Here is a 24,039-nt window from a genome sequence, read left to right on the forward strand (position 1 = left end):
AAGGGTTTCATTTAAATGTCCATTTGTATCCAGATAGCAATTGTTTGGAATAAAATGATTACTTTAATGCAGTATTTAAAATACTTGTAAACATCTTCTCAGTAAGAAACAACGCACAAAATAGAAAGAAATGCAGCACTTTACATAAAAAGTAAAGATGAGCATTTAATTAAACAAAATAATTTTTACTGAATGAGACAACATGTTTCTGAACTACAGCTTTGTGGTCAACGTACCGTTATTTAAAAAAAAAATATATCCCAGCATCCTGCTATATATTAAGAACAAATGGTAACCTATCTGCAATTCACTTAGATAATTTACATGGCATCAGAGCCACGAAAGAAAAAAGGAATATAATGGTATTTTGTTTATTTGTTGAGGTCTAGATTTTGGATGCGAGTTGACATGTAGAGCATCTGCACATTGTTTTCAGAATAACGTCAGGACAATAACTATACTTAAACACAATTTGAACTTACATATAAATATCATATAGTACAAAAGGCACGCAGAGAGAAAAATAATCCATATTTCCTTCTTGCCATCCTTTCCAGAGGTGCCAAATGTTCCTGCTAACTAACCCTGTGAGGGAGGTAGAAAGATGCGGCTGTCCTGGAGGCTTAGTGAATATATGGATATGCAGGGATGCAAGATGGGTTATCCTACATTCGGGTTTGGAAACCATAATGCTGCTTTTGGGGGGAAAAAAGATAATGGCAACTTATCAAGCTGCATTCTTGAGGAACTTTGGCACAGGGCTACATCCTTTCTTCGCAATTATTGCAAGTTGAATGTACAATTTCTGCCCCTGGGAATCAAGACTGAATATTTAGGGTAGTAACAAAAGTAAACAATCTTCACTACCACTAACTTCTCGTGGAACTCTCAAAGAGCAACCAGCTCCCCAGATAATTGTACCTACATTAATTCCAGCAACAAAACTGATTGCAACGTTACTACCTTAAGTCTCTGTTTTGATGTAGATACTGTTTTCACATAAGCAACCCATCAGCACAAACTTTCACATATTTTTCGAGAAAGAAATGCGAGCCTACACACAGGTTATCAGGGGATTGGTATGCAACTCGTTCATTAAGAGCCCTAGTGGATTGGGCAAGCAATTCTCACAAAGGTCGCACGAGATTGCCAGTGATGTCCATCTCAGTTGCCAATTCATGCGTCTTCCAGCTTGTATACAAGTTTCAGGCAAACGTGTCATAGCACAGACACTAACATGGTGAATTCATTGTTGGTTCATGATTCTGTGGGTTTTACATGCTACCCAGCCTGCTGTACTGTTTCCTTGACATTGTCGGCTGTTTCCCTCTCCAACGTAAGACGAAAGGAAGGCACTAACATGGAACGGGTTGCAAAGAGTGACAGCCACCGCTAAACGCATGCAGGTAGCTGGTCAAGTATTTGCAATTTGCATCTCTTACTTGATGCTTTACAGACAGCTTATGACTGAATTTCAGCTATTAAAAATCTACAGTTACTAAATTGAGTGTTTTATTTAAAATAAAAAATAACATTTGATTTCTGTAAACAGAAGTTATCCTTAGGTGGACTCTTTCCCCGAAATCATACATTTCAGGATAGTGCAACAATGCAGTAAGTATCTTTCTTTGGCAGCAGTCACAATAACTTAAATGAATTATCATTTAAGGTGAGCACGGTATAGAGCCAGGGAATGCTTCATTTCCCTTTCCTGTTCCATGCAGAAGATCAGGTCCCTGAGACAGACACGAGTCGTTCTTGGACGAAGTAATTGCTTTCCAAGGCCCGCAGGGGTTGAGCTCGAAGAGTTTGTGCTGCCGTTCGAACCCTACAAAAAGAAAAAAATATATTAATTACAAGTTCCACCTTTTTAACTATTTTTACAGTACAGATCACGATTGATTAAGCGTCCAGTACAAATCGTCATGCTGAAGATGCCTAGACCTCAACTCTTGTCAGAGTCAGTCAGTCAAACAAAACTTTATTGATTTGTTAAAATCTTAAAAGTACACTTCCCACATTCTGTGATAAGAGAAAGAACAGCAACAAAACATGACAATATTCAGCAAGAGAAAGAACAGCAGCATAACATGATAATTTTAAAACCACAATTACACCTCGAGATACATGTAGTTTAACTTCTCTTGTTCCTTTTAAAATGGAGTATTATAACATTTATTTATTAAAATCGCTAAAAAGAAATAAAAATATACATATATATATTTTTTTTTTTTGCCTATACATGACTTCTTCAGAATGCAATTTTTACTATTATTATACCTTGGTGTCTCTACCTTTATTCAAAGATAAGGGCTGCACTATACATGTTCTTCTGCGCATTTGAGGAACAACTTAACTTTATTCATATATTTCCCCAACGCACAGGCTATATCTAAATTCTCCATTTCCACCAACAGAGTAGCAGCTTGCATTCTGTGCGTAATCTTATATTTTTTAAAAATCGGACATAAAAACTCCTTTCGAAAGTCTAAAAATCTCGTACAATCTAATAAAATGTGTAAAATATCGCAGGTGGTTCCTAAAGTGCAGGTGCATTTCCCATTACATCATATCATTAGGTTTCGAACCCCGTTATTCGCATAACCTGGGTTTATGCCAATTCTCATTTTCAAGACTTCTCGCCTCAGATTGTGGCTGGGTAGCCGATCCACGTAGGGGAAGTGTTGGCTACTCTCCCACGCCAATTTCATGTGTGCAACCGAGGACTTCTGAGCAAGGTAGTCCCGATCATAACTACGGGACATATTGACCCCTTGAATCTTTAATTCTTTTTTCCCAATTATTATGGGGTCTTGCGGCAAGCATACCTTCAAATCTAACACCCCATAAGCCTTGCTTACCGAGGCTCTCACCTCTTTTGCCCAGGGAAGCTCACTAGTGGCGATTTCCTCCTTAGCCCATTGGGAGATTTTAGCAATTTCCCCTACTCCCAACCGCTGCCAGAAGCATACAAGGCTCATACAAGCTGTTATAGCCCACGAGGTTATTCCCAGCTCCAGTCTTGCTGCCTGCACCATAGAGGATTTTGGCAGTGCGAATAAGCTTTTTAATATATTTCCCTCCTCTCTATCCCAGGAGGTCTTACCACTGAGATAAATAACCTCGGCTCCATACAAAAATTGTGGGGGAACCATTGCTTGATAGGCTTTTAAGACCGGCCTATCTGACCTTTCACCATAGGTATTATTAAATCTTTTTAGGCCTTTGACCGACGCCAATGCCCTTATTTTTAATGCTTGCAGGTGTGTATGCCATTTCAAGTTACCTGAGAACCACATTCCCAAATATCTGTAATTAGTCACCCTCTCAAGCAAAATTGTGCCAAGATACTACGAGAACTTCACTTTCCTACTCCCAAAACATACAATTTTCGTCTTATCCATATTTACCACTAATTTTTTACTCGTACAATATTCTTTAAACCTATTTAGTTTTCTCTGGAGGCCTATCTCCGTTTGATCCATAATGACTAGGTCATCGGCATAAAGGAGGCACGATATGTGCTTTCCTCCCAATTTCGGATTCGCCCCTCTGACATCTGTTAATACTTGAGATAGGTCAGCTAAAAACAGGGCGAACAGCAGGGGGGCTAGGACGCACCCCTGCCTTAAGCCGTTCCCAATAGGAATTCTCCCGGTCAATCCTCCATCCGTGTCCTCTTGTCAGAGTCATAAACCTTAGCTGCACCCTGTATGGAACTAAAGGTGGGCGAGCTAACAAACAGAGCAGAGCCTGGAAAATATTGGACATGTAAATCATGCAACAAATGTCATGCAAAAAATACGCTAAAGTATCTTCCAAAAAAAAAAAAAAAAACTTGAAATCCCCTTTGTATATGAGATTATATCACTTCAGTGATAGTTTTAAACATCAACTTAAAAACATTCCCACCCACATCCTACCCTTCGGTCAATGAAATTAGTGCACTAAGAGGCAAGTCAGCTGGCAGGTGAACCTATATGTAGCATAGCATTTTATAAGACAAAGCAATATTAGATTTCATTAACCAAAATACAAGAGGTTTTTATACAGAAAACATCCTGAATCGCACATTTTGGTCAAGTGGGGAAGCTGGATTTCTTGTTTCACGTTGTGAAATTCAGCCACTAGATGGGTATCACTTTCTCTTCCCTGTTTTACATTAAGGGTTATGCTTTGTTTTTAACTATTACAACATGAAGTTAGAGGTGGTGTGGCAGGCAGAAACCATGAAAGCTAGGCTCCTTTTGGGCTCTAGGGTCCAAGCAGACCTCGAGCTGAGACAGAGCCTGGCATCTTGCTCGAGCTTTCAGTGGCTCACCCCTGTGTCTGGAATGCTGCTTGGCTTACCGTATCAGAATTGTAGGACTAACTATTGCCTGTTACATGGCAGGGACAATAAGAAGACAGATTTTGGTCACAAATCAAAAATAGGGTTGAGCTGCTTTACTTCAGGGTGAATCAGGAACACTGCTGTGATTAAACAGGTAGCACTATACAGACAGTAAATAGGTTACCTTCCATTTACCTGTAACATAACCCTTTTTACTTTGTGATCTTGATGCTCTGACGTAAATTACGAAGAATACTGAAAAGAACATCAAAATGTAACTAAGACATGCATGGCAGGAACTGCATACCCCCTGCTTTGCTCCTCTCCCTCCTATGCCCATTGCTGTATTTTCTTTCTGACCTTGATCCTACTGGATGAATTTGTGCAGAGGCGGTAGGTAGGGTTAGGCCCGAGTAACAAAGTTTCATTTAGAAGTAGGGTTTCATTTTGAGACCAATGCCCCAACAGACTTGCAGAGCCGAACAGGCTCTCGCAACTTACACGAGCACGCAGAGACGACAGCAAAGTATGCTCCTCACACACTATGAACTTATACAAACCCTAAACCTTTAGCTAGCGGTCTATCCCGCAGTAAAGAAGATTTATGCAGTGAAGGTAAAACTGTTAATGCTCAAAAACATGCACGAGTGTGGTGTAATGCAGTCCTTGGCTGCCACAGATTTACACAATGAGCGATACCATTAGTCATTATATTGGTACCACCCATATTGATGATCCCAGAGGCTCACCTGCACTCTAGGACTTGCGTGGCCATCTCTTTCTCAATGTCCAAGACCAACCTCAGAAGGTATCTTCTGGATAATTACGTCTTTATGCTCTTTCTGTGTCTAACACCAGTTAAACAGAATGTTGTCGTCCTTCACGCAACTGTAAATCCCATTCTGTGCTCTATTAATTCTTTTATATGGACTAGGCAAACTCTTAGATTTTTTTTTAAGCAGAGTAAATGATGGGTGGTTTAGGAAAATCGGTGTTTCACGTCCGTGATTTTTTATCTCCAGGGCCGCTGGAATTAGGGCACAAAGGAGGGTCAAATCATGCTCCAGGGTTTACTAATGTATGTGACAATAAAAGGCAAATTATGTGGCACAATGCATATGACGTACTGTGTCCTTAATGCACTGCTTTGTCGTTTTACACACATTCATGCTGTTTGGGCTTATGGGCTTAAGTAAAGTGACTCCTTAGTAGTACCGGTTTAACACCTCACTAATGCAATCGGCAACTAAAATGTGACCAGGTAACCTTCCTTGGTAAAGCGTCCACCTCTGCACGCCACTACGAGTGGTGTTTGTAAAAAAATATATTTTCTTGATACGTTTGAGGTAGTAACCGTGTTGAACCAAGGGGGTTCCGGCTGGCTGGGACACAAAGCCAGTCAGAATCCACTTTTCTAGATAGGATGATTACGACACGTGTCCAATAACCTGTGCTCACCTTTGGGTAGCTTGGCAATGAGCAGTCAGGCTGTTCGTCAGGTCCCAATTGTAAAGTATTGGCACAACAGTACCCTCGTAACACACTGTGGATGCCACAAAAAGACTCCACAATCTTCTGTATAAAACCCTGGTCTTTGTATTACACACACATTGAAATCAAAATGAGATGCACGTTGTATATTCACTTTAAAGTTATATACAATTTTGCCATATCAGAGGTATCCATCTAACGCGACATTCCCCAATATCGCATACCCCCAACAGTTGCAGTGGTCAAGATATCACAGGTCTTTGTCTACGCCTCGTGACACTCAGTCACTCATACACGTTGCTACATTGAGGAGATTGTCAGAACCACCTGAAACATAAACTGAAAGAAACAGTTGCTTAGTTTCGTCCAACCGGATTAGACATGCAGGGCCTGCACATGTGAGGGATCGCTGCTACCATGATGGATGAGCTAGGGAAGAGCCATTGCTGCAGCAATCGAGGTTCATGCGTCGTATACGTCTTATCCCTAGACAAGGGACTTTCAGCTAGCTCTAATCAGCCAATCATGTATACACCAATCACCAGATGTACACGACAAGCACAGCGTTTTGAGCACATTTGATACTGCCATTCAGTGCCACAGTCCTAAGCCAGCAAAACCAGGTACAAACAGGAGGTTGCCAAAAAGGTCAGGGGAAACCACACCAACAGGTGCCATGTCCAACAGACAGGGAAAAAAGGGGGGAAAGGCTGGGTCCTGTCTCTGTCCGGCTGGACCACTCTTATGAAACAAACAAACCGAATTGCCGGGCAGTGTAATTTGATAGAAACAAATGCACACCTAGTACAATGAATTGCTAGGCTGACAAACCATTTGTGTTTAGTCACTTGTTTTTTTATGAAAAATAGATTTTTACCAAAAACTTTGGCATCAAAGGATTCACACAGCAATTACTGAGGTTCACAAAAACATTGAAAAAACCATATACAATACATAAAGTCAAAAAATACACATATATCAATTATGATGACAATGAATATGGACAACTATATAATGCCTCGAGAAATTTCATTTGTTGAGGCACCAATCCTGAATGAAAATAAACAAGTGGACAGACAAGAAGACAAACTAGCCTACTTGTTTTCACCACCACTAGATACACATTAGATGATTTAACATATGGTGCACAAATTAGGAAGACACAAAACTATGCATCAATGTAGACATGGTTGTGGGTTACCTTAACCTATTGAACGGGTTCGAAACGCGTCGGCGTCCTGCTCCACCCAGATACTGAACCAGCAGGGCACAATAGGAATGTAACCCACAACCATGTCTACATTGATGCATAGTTTTGTGTCTTCCTAATTGATATATGTGTATGTTTTGACTTTATGTATTGTATATGGTTTTTTAAATGTTTTTGTGAACCTCAGTAATTGCTGTGTGAATCCTTTGATGTCCAACAGACAGCATTTTCTTTGTTGAAATATGTAAAATTATTAATCAGATGATGTTCTGTGTGGCAAGAGTGGTAAATCCATAATTATACTGAAAAAACTACAGCACTGAACAATTCAAGATGCACTTCTTATAAAACATGTGGAGGAGGAGGGGGAGGTACTGCAACTCTAGTCTGCAGAACTGAAACACACTTTTCGTTGTAGGATTAAACAAACAAGTTTTTTTCAACCACTAAGAATCTTTTTGCCTGTAACACAGCCCAGTGCTAAATATCCTTCACAACTGTCACGTTGAAGTGGCAAAAAGCGTCTGTGGGCCTTACAGCAGTTCCATGATATGATGCAAAGCTTGGTATCTGAGCTGGTCAGCACAGGCCAAAAGACAGTAATTTTAGATGACAGCTGCCATTAGGCTGAGGCATGCAACCATATACAGGCTTTTCATATCTGAGGCCCTTTATGAGGCAGTCTACATTCCATATTTGCGCCTGTACCAGTGTTTTACTACTGTATTTTGTTGGTTGGAGCTAGTGGCTGAGGTAAGCAGAACGTGAGGCTATCTCAGAACGCGAACAGTAGAGAAAATAATTGCTTCCCATTTACTAATTCAAGGGAGTGGTGGTGAATTTTTCAAACTTTGTAGTTTTTGTGAATTAGCCGTAATAATCACTTAAAAGAACCGTAATAATCACTTAATAGTTGAGCTTCATTTTAATGTCAATGGTGGAGAGTATACAACTGTAAAGATTAACGAGTGCTGCTCTATTTGTTTATGTCGATTAAGTACTTACTTCCAGTGCCTTCCAGGATCCAAAGATGTCACCAAGCAACATGTCAATATTCCACAATCCAGTATCTTAATGGATTGTATTATATTGTAATTGCATTTACATACCGCCTACTATCACTGGTGAGGGGTTGAAGTGATTTGTGGCAAAGAGAAAGCTTCTCCGTTACTCTAGGGTGGCTAAATCCAGTGGTTAATGGTTGTTAGTCATTGACATTAGTCCCGTACTTTCAAGGAAAACACTCCATGCATTTACTCCAGTTTATCGAGGCAGAATAAATAGGAGCTAGGTGTGAGCATTAGTGAAGCTGTACACGAATTCATGGTGATGGTTGATGGGCGGAGTAGATTGGCTACAAGCGATTAAGTACTGTCAGGGTGCAGGGATATGGTTTCAAAGTGAAAGTTAATTTATGGAAGGTGTGGGAACTTCCAGAAACACAATACAGAATAAAACAGACAGTAATGCGACAAAGTAAACTATACTCAGAAATGCGGTATGCATACATTGGAAGGAGAGGGTCATTCGATAGAAAGTAAAAAAAACTACAATGGTAAGTCAAGTGGAATTTTTTAATTTAATAAGAGGATGTAAACCTGTAGAAAAAAAAAACATTTGCATGTGAGATATTTAATTGCAGCATTTGTATGGTGCTTACAACCAAGTGATTGTGCTCAAGAGATTATCGACATGAAAAGCACACTACACCACGTGGGTGTGTGGTTGGAAGGGTTTTTTTCTTTCCTAGGGCCTAAGTTTCCATGGTGTGCATGACGACCACCAGGATGGGGCTACTGTGTTATGGACCGTGTTATGGGACAGAGTGTTTGGAGGTGTGATGAGCGTGGAAGTGTACGAGATAGACTTGCATTTCGATAGTTTTGGGTATGCTGGTAGCACGGATTAGCTCTGCAGGTCACTTAATTGTGTTGGTAATTTTTCTATGTTCTCAAATTCATTTCCTACGCTGGCTGAGGCAGGAGGTTGTTCCCGTTGAGACCTTAAGGATTTGAGGTAAGTTAACAGGTGTGGAGCAGGACTGAGTAGGCAGAGATCCGCATTACAGTTCTCTTTGATAACAAAATGTTGGTAGTCACAGTATGTGACACTCAGGACCTGCAGGGTGAACTCCCGATCCCAGCAATGTTTGGCAGATCTCTTCAGTCTTGCAGACCTGTCTAGTTAGTACTGAGAGGGTAGTTAGGTGAGCTGGTATAGCCTGTGTCCTAGCCCTCCAGTTGCAACAAGGTTTCCTCACAATACTTTGACACTTCATACTTCCAATGCCCGTCACGTTGAAGATGAAGTATCAAGTCCTAAACTGGAATATATCACATTACATGGTGAAACCGATTATATCATATTGAAGCAGAGAGGTTCTTAAGAAACACTAGAATTACTGTCCTCCACCTTAAAAAAATGTAATTTGCGGTTAGATGTAGAGTGGGTTGGTCTTTGTGCTGGTGTCTTAGTAGGGAGTTGATGTCTCAAGGGAGCCTATCTCGTCTGTGTACAAGGAGGGGAGTTGTACCTGTGGCAGCGGCCAACCTACTTCATCTACTGTTGGATATACCAAGGGTGATGGGCTCCTACAGTCCAGTGGGTTGGATGTAGCAGAAGTGACACCCAGTGGATAGGCTGGCCCAGGTGTGCTTATCCCTAGAGCCCAACAGCAGCTATCCCCTGTAGGGTGAGTAGCTGCATATCTGGTGATCTCCAGGTAGAGAGGCAGAGGTTGATTTTAGCCATTTTTCAGGCTTTAAATGGGTTAAACAAGCAGCACTCTTAACCTGTCATTCTTCGTACAGACACCAAGGCTCGATGCCCTAAAGGATCTGTTTAAGCTGAAAGGAAAAGCCCTAGATGTCAGACGACCTTGATCCAATGGCAGTCATTGAAGTCGCAGACTAGGCAGCCTCTTGAGCCCATACATGTTAATCAAGTAGAAACCGGTTGCTGCGAGACACTACTTTGCAGAGAGAAACAGGCATGAAGTTGATCAAATCTATATGAAATGATCAGAAACGCATTTTAAACGGAATACAATTCAATAGAAACTTTTTGGATCTAAAACAACTTCAAATTGTTTAATACAGAAACCCTAGGTGGCTCTTAAATAAAGCTCATTTCTAGTGTGCCCGATTTCTCAGGATTGTGGAGGCAAAGTTTGTAAATCAGTCCTCTGCAGCACATCACCCCAAAACGGGGCCTGCAGATATTGTAATTTTGAGCTGCATGCAGCTGTGATATTAGTGGGGGGTGACACGGTGATTAGGTTACAGGGATTGAATGGTGGCCTAGGAATCACAGACTGATCAGCCTAAATCAAGGCCGAATTTGAACCCAATACAAATTTACCAAGTAAACTCACTGTCTATGGAAAAACCACTTGGCATGTGAAGAGCACGGAGAAAATGAGGTGAATTTGCAACAAATATAAACCAAATGCTCAGATAAGCCTTTTAAACACAATGTCACCAAATATAAACTATTTTGGTTAAAATGACATTCAACTTGTTTATCAACTCCTCAGATTCAGGAAGGCAAAGTTTGTAGAGCTGCAGTCGGTCACCTTTCCAAAATCGGGCCTAGAAGGCAGGGGTGGGCAGAATATCCCGTTCCACCCGTGGAATTTTGTTTCTGGTCAAATTCCGCCAATCGCACCGTGGAGGAATTTTTTCCTCACACAAGGCTCCAGCACAGTAAGTTGGCGAGTGAGATTTGGCGAACCCTTGCGTGATTTCCGGTCGCTAGGAGGGCACGCGGTGAGATTTTTCTACCGTGAGCGGTCAGACGGCTACAGCTCAAGTAGAAAATCTACTTGAGCAGCAGCAAAATCCACTCTCATAGCTGCGCCTTCTGGCGCACCACATGGTGCCGTTCGTGCTGATTTTACAGTGTTAAATGTGCTACCAGTTCCAAATCGCAGCACGAGCAGCACAAAGTAGCTATTTCCACACATTGGCAGAGCTCTATGGAATTTCGCAGTTTTTATGTAGCTCTACGGAATTTTGTGAACACAAATTCTGCGAATTCCGCCCACCCCTACTAAAAGGATTAAACTTTCACGCTGGCTGTGGGAGGGTGGGTGGAGTTTACAATTTTAATGGGGGGGGGGGGGGAGGAAATCACTACAGGGGTTTTTGGAATGACTCAAACATGCATTGGCAAAGCTAAGAGACTCACCTGCAGGACCTATTAGTTTTGCCACTGCTTTTTGGTGAGGATGCAAAGCACTGGGGGAAAAGGCAAAAAAAAAAAAAAAAGTGCACAAGCTAACCGCTGATGGTGGTGGTTACAACACTACTTTGGAGCTCAATATTATGCTTCACGATGCATACTTGCAGCAGCATGACACGAGTGCCATATGCTTCGCTTTTTTATATATTAACTGATCCAGTATGGCAGGTGCCACTTGAAACCGAAAATAAATAAATTAAGAGCTTGAGTGCAAAATTAAAAAAAGAACCACAGAGTTGGAGGGCCATGGAGGAGTTGGAAGGAGGAAGCCACACACTATGGAAACACGATGGAGAGAATAATAAGGAGCACAGAGGGGCACAGAAGAAGCACAGGAGAAGGTGAGCAGAACATGAGAGGGAGAGCAACACAGGGATGCAGGGAGAAACAAAAAAAAGGAGGGTGAATGCAACGGGGGGGGGCAAGTTGGAGAAATACAAGAAAGAAAGCAGCACACGTGAGAGCAACACAAATGCTGGGGGTTGGGCATTTGAGAGGGGAGACTACTAGAGGGAGAGATCTGCAAAAACATGCATTTTCAGTACTTAACCAAAAAGTAAATAGTTCCCTAAATGTAAGTAGTGGAAGAATACAGGTCGTAAAGAGCATACCCGGCAAGGGGGGAAACAAGATATAAAAAGGAAAGCCACTGAATAAGGAGCAAATGAGTGACAAACCGAACCAATGGTAAGCAATGGGCGGGCTGTAAGCCTATAATAGGTCTTTCACAACCAGACAGGGAGAGACCTACAAACTGACAGAGAAAAAACAAATGCAGGGCTCTGAGCTAGAATACCATTTTGGTATCGATACGATTGGAAATGAGGTATCGCGCATCAACACTGCATTCGCTCACTTCCTGTAAGTTAATTTGTGAGCAGATTTGCACCATTCCTTGTAACCTTTGACGATATGCCACTTGCTATAGACCCTGGATGTGAGCTCCACCTGGCCCAACAAACACGTGGTCAGGGAGAGCATGAGGCGCATACGCAGTTTTGTCACTGTTCTTCGAACTAGGGTTGAGAAGCTCATTCGCAAAACACGAAAGCCTGTCTTTCAGTGGACAAAGGATCAATGTGGACATGCTAAATATGTAACCATATAGTTTAAACTTAAAGAACAGCAAAAGTCTACAAAAAGCAGTTTTCAAAGTTAATTGCTAGGCCTAACGTGTCATTTCCTATTTAGCAGTATTCTACGCACCAAATGAAATAACTGAAAATATTCAACAAAACCACCCACAGCACAGCGCAGTTGGTTAGAGTACAAAAGGGCACCGCGGTTGTAGTAAGATGCGGGGGGAGGGGCAGCACGGGATGCTGGCACATCATCCCTCTACAGTGCAGCTGCCAAAGAAGAGTTGAAAAGGAGGTCACTCCAGCAGGATGCTGCAGAGCGCCTCGGGCGGAGTTACAGATTAAAACAGACCTCGAGGGAACCTCTGGAACCCAACAGAAATGCCATTTATAATTTCAAGCACTTTAGGGAGCAAATGTACTAAAATATAGCCCCAACGCAAAGAACAGAAAAAAAAGAGACGATTCCAGCCAGCAGGTAAAAAACGTGTTTTTTTCACATATCATTCGCGTGGACATTTTCATGAAACTTAATAAAAAATAATTTCAACACAAGAATACAACTAATTGCTTCATTAGATGTGGTTTAGTGGCAAATGTAACTGTTAAGGAACCTGGGGACCTAGGTTTCAATCATGGCTCCAGCACTTCACTGTAAATCGTGTGTGCCAGGAAAAATCATTTTAGTCTACCTATGACTAAATCTCGAAATAAATGTAAAATGTAATGCAACTGTAAATATGTCAAATGCATGTAAAGGTAAAACGCAAATGCATAAACAAAGCCCAATGCATGTACTGTGCTCTATAGCTAACAAGCTAGGTTGGCACGTTATAACTATCTACCCGTACATGGCTCGTAGGAGCTACGAGTGGTGAAAAAGCATACCTTCATCTGCTCCACCGTCCAAAAAGAGTGTTCTGGTACTACCATGGGCCATTGTACAGAATGTGTTAGTCAGAATGTTAATTTCTCTCCAGCAAATAACCGTAATGACCCAGAAGCAGGAGTTTTTTTAGGGAGGGTGGGGGCTGTGCCTATTGACTGGTACCTCGTACATGTTGTATTATCTTGGGTGCTACGATGGTTACTAAAAAGTTGCCCCCCAGTAGCCTGTTTGGGTGCAGATGTATTTCTGATACACCTAATAAAAAAAAGCGAATGCACAAAAAGCCGCCTTGCTGGTGATTACTTGCAACCAGCCTTCATGCAGTGTCGGAAAACTCGAACCCCCATCACATCTGCTGCAATAAGAATTACATACCATCTTAAAACGAAATCCTGTCTCCAATATGGGAAGGCTGTTTTTTGCCGGCATTCCTGCAGACATTAGACCCCATATAGTGCTTGAGATTAGTAAATGCGGTCGATTCTTCAAATCGTTATTAACAGAGCTTGCACATCTTCAGTTGTAGTCCTTGAAAAAGCTATACATTTAGAGTAAACAAGGACTTGTTTGTGGCCCTCAGGGAAACCATACGTACACAATTAAGAGATTCAAATAAAATGACAGAATTTTAAAAACTGGCCAAATTATAAGATATGATTGCATCCACATGGAGAGCAATTGAATTTTCTTCTTGACTTTCCGACAGTATGTACTTCCAAACAGCAACGTTATCCCTTGGAATGTTAATGGAATACAACACCCTGACAGGGAGCGGAGAAAGACCACAGTCTCAGAGGGTAAAGGAGCAGATTGTGGTCCGATGTTTTTGAGAATAATATCAATGCACTGCAGCAGCATTTACCAATTCTGCAGTTTCAACATTTACATAAAAAGAAATACTATTTTAGCACGATTAAAAGGTTTACTAAGAAAAATGGGCAACACTGGGACAGGTGTAGTATTTATCCTCACGCCTTAATCTCGCTTTTGAAGGAAACACTGAACTCCTTGAAGCTAAGAGGGCAGAAGTGTGCTTGCATGGGATATTTATCACGGTCAGTTGGACTGTGGCAATAAATGGTATACGGTCATTAAGGGACATTTATACTACTCAGTCTTCTGACTCCTTGAAGTGTGTGCACACACAAAGCATTCCTTTAAACAAAGGCAATTCATAAGAAATGACTTTACTCTTCATTTAGCTACTGAAGGGAAGTGCAATTCTTAAAGATATAAAACCACCTTGCTTTCAATCCATGTTTGAAAAGCAGGGAGCCGATTCACCAATGATATAATGACTAAAGCAATATACACTACTTTTCAAGTGAGTCAAACATTCCCTTTTTTGGTTAAATTATTCTGCAGGGAGGGAAGAGACAACATTTCAGTTTGTCTGTATTCCTTCATTTCATGATATACATCTGAAAACAAACGCATATGGAGAGAAGTTCAGCAGGAGTATTTTACAGTCACGGAATATACGTGATTTAATTGTGATGCACTGTATTTTAATATTAGGGTAGATATTATGATTTAAAGGTGAACATGGCTATTAAAAACTTCCTCAGAGTTTTTTGTAACATGATATAGTCAGTTAAAATGTTGATCACTGCAAAAGGACAGGGGTGAATAGTGAGTGTGGGCAACTTGAAGACATCTGAATGTGACTAATTAATTAACAAAAGTTCAGAATTTTCAAAAATGGAGCAAAGTTTATGTACACTGATGTCTTCTAACACACGGCTGGTGTACATGCCTAAGTTAGTACGTGCAAAAAACAAAGAGAGGGAAGGAAGATTAAAATAACTATGCTCCTGAGCACTTGCTTCCCAAACGAGCATTTGCAAAGCAAATAGGTCTCGCCTACATGAGAGCTATTGGCTTTGGCAATGTGTTTTAGCCATGTTGTACACAAGTGTGGCTGCTGTTCAGTATCGCTAAGAATTAGTGGGGTGGGGTAGAGTAGAATGGCATAAAGTGGAGTGGGGATAGAGTGGGGTACAATGGAGTAGGGTAGATTGGGAAAGACGGGAGCGGGAGAGTTGGGTAGATTAGCTTGGTAGATTGGAATTGGGGCACATAGGATATGGGGCAGATTGGGTTAATTATAGAAGGATATAATGGAATAGACTGGGGTAGATTGGAGTGGAGTGAATTGGAGTGAGTTTGATTGATGTGGGGTAGATAAGGGTGAAAGAATGGGGTGGATTGGAGTGGAATGGAGTAGAATGGGATGGGGCAAATTGGAACGGACTGGGGTAGATTGGAGTGGGGTAGGGTAGAGTGGGGAAGAGTGGAGTGCAGTGGTTTGGATTAGACAAGAGTGGGGTACAGTGGAGTATGGTAGATTTTAGTAGGGAGGAGTGGAGTGGTAGATTAGGGTGGAGTGGGGTAGGTTGGCGTGGGATAAATTGTTTGGAATAATGTAGGGTAGATTGGAGTGAAGTGGGGTAAACTGGAATGGAATGGGGTAGATTGGCTTGAGCATTAAGAGTGGGATAATTTGGAGTGGTGTAGATTGAGATGGGGTGGGGTAGACTGGAGTGGGAAATAGTGGAGTGGGGTAGACTGGAATGGAGAGGAGTAGATTGGAGTGGAATGGGGTAGATTATGGTGGAGTGGGATGGATTGTGTGGTTTATGGTAGGGTAGACTGAAGTGAAGGTTAGATTGGAATGGAGCAGGGTAGACTGGAGTGAGAAAGGAGTGGGTCAGTTTGGATTGGTGTGGATTTGAGGGAAGTAGGGTAGATTGGGTTAGGGTGGGTTAGCCTGGGTTAGGGTGTGGTAGACTGGATTAGGGTGGGGTTGAGCAGACTGGGATAGGTTGGAGTGGGCGGACTGGAAGGGGTCGTCTGGAGTGGAGTCTGGTGGGGTCGAGTAGACTGGAGCGAGTTAGATTGGCATGGAGTGGGATAGATTTGAGGTGAGTTGGGTAGAGTGGAATGGAGTGTGGTAGGCTGGGGATAGATTGGGTGGATTGGAGAGGGTAGATTGGGGTAGAGTGAAGAAGGTAGATTGGATTGAGGTTGGATTCATAGGGTTGGCGTCAAGAGTGGGATGGGAAAGAGTGAGAGTGTAGTGGGGTAGATAGGGTGGAGTGGGGTGGATTATGTAGGGTAGACTGCAATAGAGTGGGGTAGATTGAAGTGAGGTAGATTGGAGTGGGGTGCAGTGTGATAGAGTGAAGAGGGGTATATAGTGCAGATTGGAGTGGAGAAGAATTGTGGTAGACTGGAGTGGGGTAGATTAGAGTGGAGATGAGTTCGATAATGTGCCCTTGCTTTTGGAGTGGGGTAAATTGGAGTGGAGTAGACTTGAGTGAAGTCGGGTATGTTGGAGTGGAATGGGGGTGGACTGCGGTAAAATTGGAGTGGGGTAGAATAGAGTGGGGTTGATTGGGTTAGATTGAGTGAAGTGGGGTAGACTGGGTTAGAGTGGGGTAGGTTAGAGTGGGGTAGGTTAGAGTGGGGTAGGTTAGAGTGGGGAAAGGTAGAATGGGGTGGGGTAGGTTAGAATGGGGTGGGGTAGGTTAGAGTGGGGAAAGGTAGAATGGGGTGGGGCAGGGGAGATTGGAGTGGAGCTGGGCAGATTGGGTGTAGTGGAGTTGGGTAGATTGGAGTGAAATAGATTGGGGTAGAGTGGGGTAGAGTGGAGTGGCATGTTGTGTCGTGGAGTGAGTGGCGTAGACTGAAATAGCATGGAGTGTCATGGCATGCCGCAGAGGATCTGAAGAATGGAGGGGCGTAGAGTGCAGTGACAAGTCATGGAGTGGTGTGGCATAGAGTGGAAGGGCAAGGAGTGGAGTGGCGTAGTGAAGAGTATGCATGGTGTGGTAGTGCACTGTCATTACAGACAACAGGTTTTTAATTGCAATGACCATTACATTTGCATCGAAATATGGTTTCACTGCACACAAACTATGTGTGCAAATGTCATCCCCTAGTATATTGATGTGTTTTGATCGTATACAATTATTTGTGTTCACAAATGTTCTTCATTTGTACTAATTCTGAATCAGCATAGTTAATTTTTTTGTTGTGTGCTAGAAAAAACCCACTACACTATTGTCTCCCATGCATACTCAGCAGGATTGTCACATAAATTCTCTCACTTTGAAGTCAGAGAAAGAAAAATAAACACAGAGCTCCCTGGAAGATAGAGAATGACATTGGACCTTTGTCTTTGAATACACAACAAACGTGAGAAGATAAGAACAAGATTTTAAGGCCTGTTTAGAGAGAGCGAGTTTGTGGCAGAATACAGCAAACACGGTTTGGGCAATGTGAGGGACGAACTTAAGCTGGACAGCCTAAAGTAAATAAAGCCAGCAAACAAAAGCAGAAAATGTGAGTTACAAACCACAAAGCCAATAGTAAGCAATGGGTGAATGCATTCCTAGGTCAACTTTATGCAAGTCCAAGAGGTCTTTAACAAACCAGACGGCTGCCTGCGGGGGGGAAAAAAACATAACCTGAAGCTAATCATCTTACAATTGTTTGGAAACTAGGCTACATAGGATGAGACCACCACAACAGACTATAGACCACCTTCTTTCCAGGCATCTTTAACACAAATCTGTGCCTCTCTAGTTTCCTACTTTTTTGGGGTTGCTTGGGTGACCAAGTAATAACTGTATCCCTTTCTGAACTATATTTTTACAGTTCACACTATTAATTTTGTTGCAATATACAGTTTAATAAAACTACACCTGCCATGCTAACACAGTGACCTAACAAGATCATGGGTCTTAATGCAAGTAAGCACAATGGGTCCTTCACCCAGGCTGACCCCTAATGTCACAGTTGCCCCTACGAGACTTTGGTCCCAGACACAATATGCTTCACCCTGCGCTGAGATGATCCTTGAACTCCTTGCACTTGCAACTGTTAAACAACCATAAACCACATTGCTGCTCTTGCTCCCACTTCTCAATTCAAACAAGAGGACAGTGACTACCCATAGCATTGGAGACTGGGGAACACGGAATCTGGTGGCAGAGTCCTGCCATCGATTGCTCTGAGCCAGTAAAGTGATTTGAGCATAAACACACAGAAATGATCTGGTGAGATTCCACGCCAACACAAGAAACCTTCTGAAGAATGGGGCCAAATAACTTCTTTTACAGGGAGTTTCAGGTTCTGATTTAATGTCTACTAAGTGAAACCAATATGCTACTGGGATGAGTGGTGGTAGGCAAGTCTCCCCTCTTTCCACGTCTCCAAGATTCCCAAAAATGATGTTAGGGGGCAACAAAGAAATGAAAGTGATAACGTCAGAGATCCTTACTGACCACTTGATCGGAAATTCAAAGTTTGCCTCAACTAATTCTCCCTGACTCACAACTTCGATTAGGATAAGCAGACCAGGCCTAGCTCAAAGGTGGTGTAGGTTAGTTTGAGAGTTTAAAAAAACTCTACATGACCAGGGGATATAGGAGTACTGTGTGGTATACAAAGTAATAAACGGTTACTCTGAAAACGGTTTCAAGGATAAATATAATGCAAGAGAATATGCACAAGCGTTAGATGCAGGAGAGAGGGAACAAATCAGTTCAACACCTTGCAGGGGTTCAGAATAATGACTGGTCACTTCATTTGATATCTTTGAACTATAAGGGATTTAACAGTCTTCTTCAAAGCAGCAAGGGGGGGGGGGGGGGGTGTTTGTAAAAATCTCTGGAGGCAACAAGTTCCCTGGAGCGCTTCCAGTGAAGGATAGTGAGTAGGATCAATCCCTCTTGAATCTAGGGATCTCAAGGAGTAGTGTGTCCAAGCTACGCAGGGAGAGGCTGCCTCCAGAGAGGGCGAGTTTGCAGGCCAGGTATTTAGGTGCCTCAAAATGAAGTGCTTTGTGAGTAATGCAAGCCAATCCCATGCTTCCATCAAGAGCCTTTTGAGAATGATCAATAATAGAGAAACGTGGTCAAAGCAAGAGAAATCCGAGATACCCTTGCAGTTGCACTAAGCATGGTCATTCTTGGTGAGGTTTCAGCATGCCGTTTAGAATCACGTTACCGTATTCAAGCCAAGAGGTTACAAGCCTGGGAGACATTTTGGAAGTCAAGTGGCAGGATGAAAGGTTTCTCCGAGTTGGTATAAGGAGCTTTTGGCCATGGGGTGGATATGGGTAAGCATGATGGCTTTTATCAAGTGTCATTCCAAGGGATGTGGTTCAGTTCATGATTTTTAGGAATGCAACTGAGTGCCTTAAGGCATCATAAACAGTCTTCAATTTGGGGAGCATGGTGAACTAAAGAAACTAGCAGGAATGCGGTGTTCAGAAGGTTTAACTTAAAGTGATTGACCGATAGCCAGGACTGAATATTTTTTTAGAGTGCCATTTAAATTAAGTACATGATCTACAGAGTAGATGTTTAGGTCAAGCTGTGTGTCACACCTGCATACAGATGATATGCAATATTAGCTTTTCGGAGTACCAGTGTAAGGGGTTCCATATAGTGACTGAAGAGTATTGGGGCAAGAATAAATCCATGTGGAACCCTGTTAGATCTGGTGGTCTCTAGTTGGCAATGGTATTCACCTTTGTCCAAATAGGGACCCTTACTTCTAAGTCAGGATAAGGGGATTACACTCCTTCATCCTTAATAACCCCTGCTCACCCCCTTGGTAGCTTGGCACGAGCAGACAGGCTTATCTCAGAGGCAGTGTGTTAAGCATTTGTGAATATACATAGGAATACAGTGAAAACACTACAGATGGACGCAACACAGGTTTTATGAAAATAAGTATTCTTTAGACTTAAACACAAGACCACAAACGACAACAATCCACAATACTACACTTAAGATTGCTTTAAAGAGGATAAAAGTTACTTAGGTCAAGTTGATAATAAATGCGACAAAGTTCTCAACAAAGTACCTGGATGCGTAACGCAAAGTAAACACAAGGCTCGCAAAAGAGGAGATGTGTCGGTTCCGTGATCCGGGGGAAAGGATGTGTCATGCCTCAATGCTTGCGCAGAGTAGGGGATGCGTTGTGATCATTTACCAGTATGAGGTTGATGCATAGATTCTCGGCCTGCGGGCACGATGCGGTGCGCACGATGGCGCCTTGATGCGATGATCCAGTTGTGATGCAGAAGATGGCACCCTTGATGAGACGATGCGATGACGATGCGTAGACACCCTGGCAGCCTTGCGATGAGACTGTACTTTGGAGCCGCGACAGGCCCTGCGACACGCTTCTCCGGTGATGCGATGGCAACTCTCGATGGCGTCACGCTTCTCCGGCGATGCGACAGCAGGCAGCTTCGAAGAAAACACGCTTCCAGGGAGATGTGGCAAATGCTTGTTTCTCCGGCGATGCGACGATTTCAGCTGCGTCGGCGACACGCTTCCTCTTGGTGCGTCACGCTTCCAGCTCCCAGTGACACGCATATCTCTGGAGTTGAGAATTCCCAGCAAGGAAATTCAGGGGGGAGCTGGAGATGAAGTCTTTTGTCCCTAAGACTTAAGCAGGAGGCAAGCACAGTTCAAGCCCTTGGAGAATATTCTGTAGATGATGAAAGTCCTTAAAAAGTTCCTTCTCCTTTCCTTGGCAATGAAGCAACCACTGCAGGCCAATCCAGTAAACAGCACATTGGCAGAGGGGCAGTCAAACTCCTGCAGCTTCCTTGGTTCTTCTCCTTGGCAAAAGGTTTCTGGTTCCAGAAGTGATCTAATTTCTTGGGATCAGGGTCCCAATATGTATACCCCAAAATCCTTTGTTCTCTGAAGGCAGAGAGGCCTCTGCCTAGTTCAAACCAGTTCCTGAGCACTGTGTTTACATGACTCTCTCCTTCCTTTCACTGTGCAGGGCAGAGACATCAGCCGCCCCACATGAGGTGGAGCCAGCACAGGGGAGGGAAGGCACAGCTCTGGAGCACTTTGTTGACAAGATTCCTTCTCTCCTTTCACAGTGCAGGGCAGAGACATCAGACAAGCCACAGGAGGTGGAGCCTGCATTGTAGAGGGAAGGCCCAGCCCTATTCAGGTCCAAGGTGCAACTCTTCCCTCCCATCTAGATGCAAATCTCTCTATTCACCACTGGGCTGCCTAGTAGAGGCAGGCCTTGACAGTTAGGCAAGAAAAGACCTACTTTCTAAAAGTGGTATTTTTAAACATAGAATATGAAAACCAACTTTACTAAAAGATGTATTTTTTCAGGCATAGTAATTTCAAATTTCTACCATGTTCCCTGAGTCAGTTAGGATTATAAGAATGTAAATCTAACTGCCCATTCTAGCCTATGGAGAACAGGTAGCCTTCCAATAGTGAAAAACGAAAATGCCTGTAGTTCACTATTAGGACATGCTACACACACCAGAGCATGTCCTACCTTATGCTTACAATGCACCCTGCCCTTGGGCCTACCTAGTAGGCCCAAGGGCAGGGTGCATTGTAGGGGTGTTTAACATGAAGCAAAAGGAATGTTTAGGGACTGGCAAGTGGGTGCACTTGCCATGTCGACATGGCAGGACTAGACTGCACACAGGCCTTGCAATGGCAGGCCTGAGACACACTTTACAAGCTGGTTCTGTGGGTGGCACAACCAGTGCTGCAAGCCCACCAGCAGCATTTGATCTACACGCCCTGGGCACACATGGTGCACTGTACTAGGGCTGACAGTTAAATCAAGTAACCCAATCATGGAATCACCAATTAGTACATCAATTTAACATAGGGAGCACTTGCACTGTGGCACTGAATAGCAGTGGCACAGTGCCCAAAGCATATAACCAGCAAAAACATATCAAAACAGAACAGAAGAGGCAATCCGTCAAAATGGAAGGGAGACTCACACCAATGATGCCAGGTCTAACAAACCCCATGATTGACCTGGGCAGGGGTTGACAAGGAGTCCCTTAGTTGAACTTGTCAGCAGCCGTTCTTGCGATATGAGGAAACACAGTTAATCCATTCCCATGTGTGATTGAGAAGAAAGTTGTGCTTGACTGTTGAAGGTTGAGGAAAGCACAAGAACAAGTAAACAAGATTTCCCTTTGTCAAGAATGCAGAGTGCCTTGCATTACATTAAGAATGGCAGTTTCCATACTGCACCCACCTCTGAAACCAGTCTGGAATGTGTCTAGTAAGTCAAAGTCTACAATGTGCTGACTGAGTTGAGATAGCACACAATTTCTAGTTCTTTGGTCAGGAAAGGAAGGTTGGTCCCAGGGTGGAAGGTGTCTTTTGGGTCAGCTTAATATTTCTTGAGGAGTAGAGTAACCTGACCTGATTTCAGGCAGTTTGGTACTGCACACCTTGTGATGCAGAGGAAATGATGATTGAAGTCCAGAAAGGGAAGAAAAGGAGACTGATCTTTTTGATTAGGGAGGAAAAGACGTGAGAAGTGGGCAGAGTGTTTCACAGTAGATGATTTAAGAGAGTTTGGCTTCAGAAAGCAACCTAAATTCGTCCCATATGCAATTTTAGGGGGGTTCACTTGCAAGGGTGGAGAGTCCACTGGCTTGTCGGTGTAGTTAGAGAGCCATGCACCGATTTAGAAATTGGGAGAATATCTGCAGATTCATTAGTCAGAGACTGTTCTATCTTGAGATGGTCATTGAAGAACTGAGAGAACTCCTCACATCTCTCAAAATGAGTAGTCTAGAACAGTTTGTTGTCTGATGATGCTAGAAAGGCAGCTTGGCAGCCTTTAGCCATGTCTAGTTGGGATTAGAGAAAAGTGGATTTTGCTTTGAAAATTGGCTTTTTGTATTGGTTTATTTTGTATTGCAGCAGGGATAGATGGAGGATTGTAGGTTCAAATCTCCAACTTTTCATCACTCTGAGCGGTCTCCTCTGTTTATGGAGAACCTTGTTGAACCATGAGCAGGGGAGATTTTCTTCTTTTCCTTTGCATCTTTAGTTTCAGTGTTGAAATGTCTTGGAATATATTGGACATTGTAGAAGTTAGTTAAGTGGGACCCGAAGCCACTATGCTACTGGATTTAAGCTAGCCTGCCTGATGAGGGGCAATACCTCGAAACCGGTCTCAGGATGCTTGCTTTCAGGTCCAGTTCCGGCTGGACTGTTTCCATGAGGAACAGGGTCATGACCGAATTGCATTTGGCTAGGTCCAAACCAGGGTGGCATGGTGAGCAAAAGAACAATGGATGTAACAAATCTGTGACTGGGTGAATGTTTGACAATGTTCAGCATTCCGTCCATCATCTTTGTCTGTTGCTGTAGTCGCCCTAAGTAGGAAGGATATGCCCACAAATTGGGTCCCGTGCTCACTATGCTATGGATTCAGGCAAGCCGGGCTAATAAGGGGAGATACCCTGAAAAGATCCCAGGAAGCTGGTTTTCCGATCCACAGAGAACCTGGCTTGGCAGTTGAGACTGGACTGTTCCCATGGGAAGCGGGGTCAAGACTGATTTGCGTTTGGCTGGGTCAAAACGTAGTTGGCAAGGTGAGAAAAATAACTGTTGATTTAACCCAGATCTGTGACAGGGGTGAATGTTTGACAATGTTCAGCATTCTGCCCATCATCTTTTTGTGTTGCTAACTTTGTAAAAGGGGCATTTTCAAAACTGCAATTTAAAATGTGGCTTTACTGGAAGAGGATGTTTCATTACAATTCCAAAGACAACAAACAAACTGGTTGCATGCTCCCATTTGGAAGTTACAGCTTATTAAATGTAATAAAGTAACTTAAATGTTTAACTACGAGAGAAGTAAGCCTTGCAGTTTTTACAATGCCAGCACATATAAAACTTAAAAGCACAAGTCCTACTTTTTAAATACACTGCACACTACACTCTGGGCGGTCCAGGGCCTAGCCTAGGGG

General features: G+C 42.8%; 1 protein-coding gene across 2 annotated transcripts in view; it reads right to left on the reverse strand.

The window, feature by feature from the left end:
* Positions 1-357: 357 nt before the first annotated feature.
* Positions 358-24,039, reverse strand: part of TAF4B (TATA-box binding protein associated factor 4b) — a 309,374-nt gene continuing 285,692 nt past the window's right edge. For both annotated transcript variants that reach the window (XM_078687389.1, XM_078687390.1), the window contains one exon: positions 358-1,828. In XM_078687389.1, the coding sequence (XP_078543515.1) occupies positions 1,661-1,828 (168 nt within the window). In that variant the 3' untranslated portion in view covers positions 358-1,660. The remainder of the gene's footprint in view (positions 1,829-24,039) is intronic.

This window comes from Lissotriton helveticus, chromosome 4_1 (assembly GCF_964261635.1).
Source record: "Lissotriton helveticus chromosome 4_1, aLisHel1.1, whole genome shotgun sequence".
In the NCBI taxonomy this organism is placed as follows: Eukaryota; Metazoa; Chordata; class Amphibia; order Caudata; family Salamandridae; genus Lissotriton; species Lissotriton helveticus.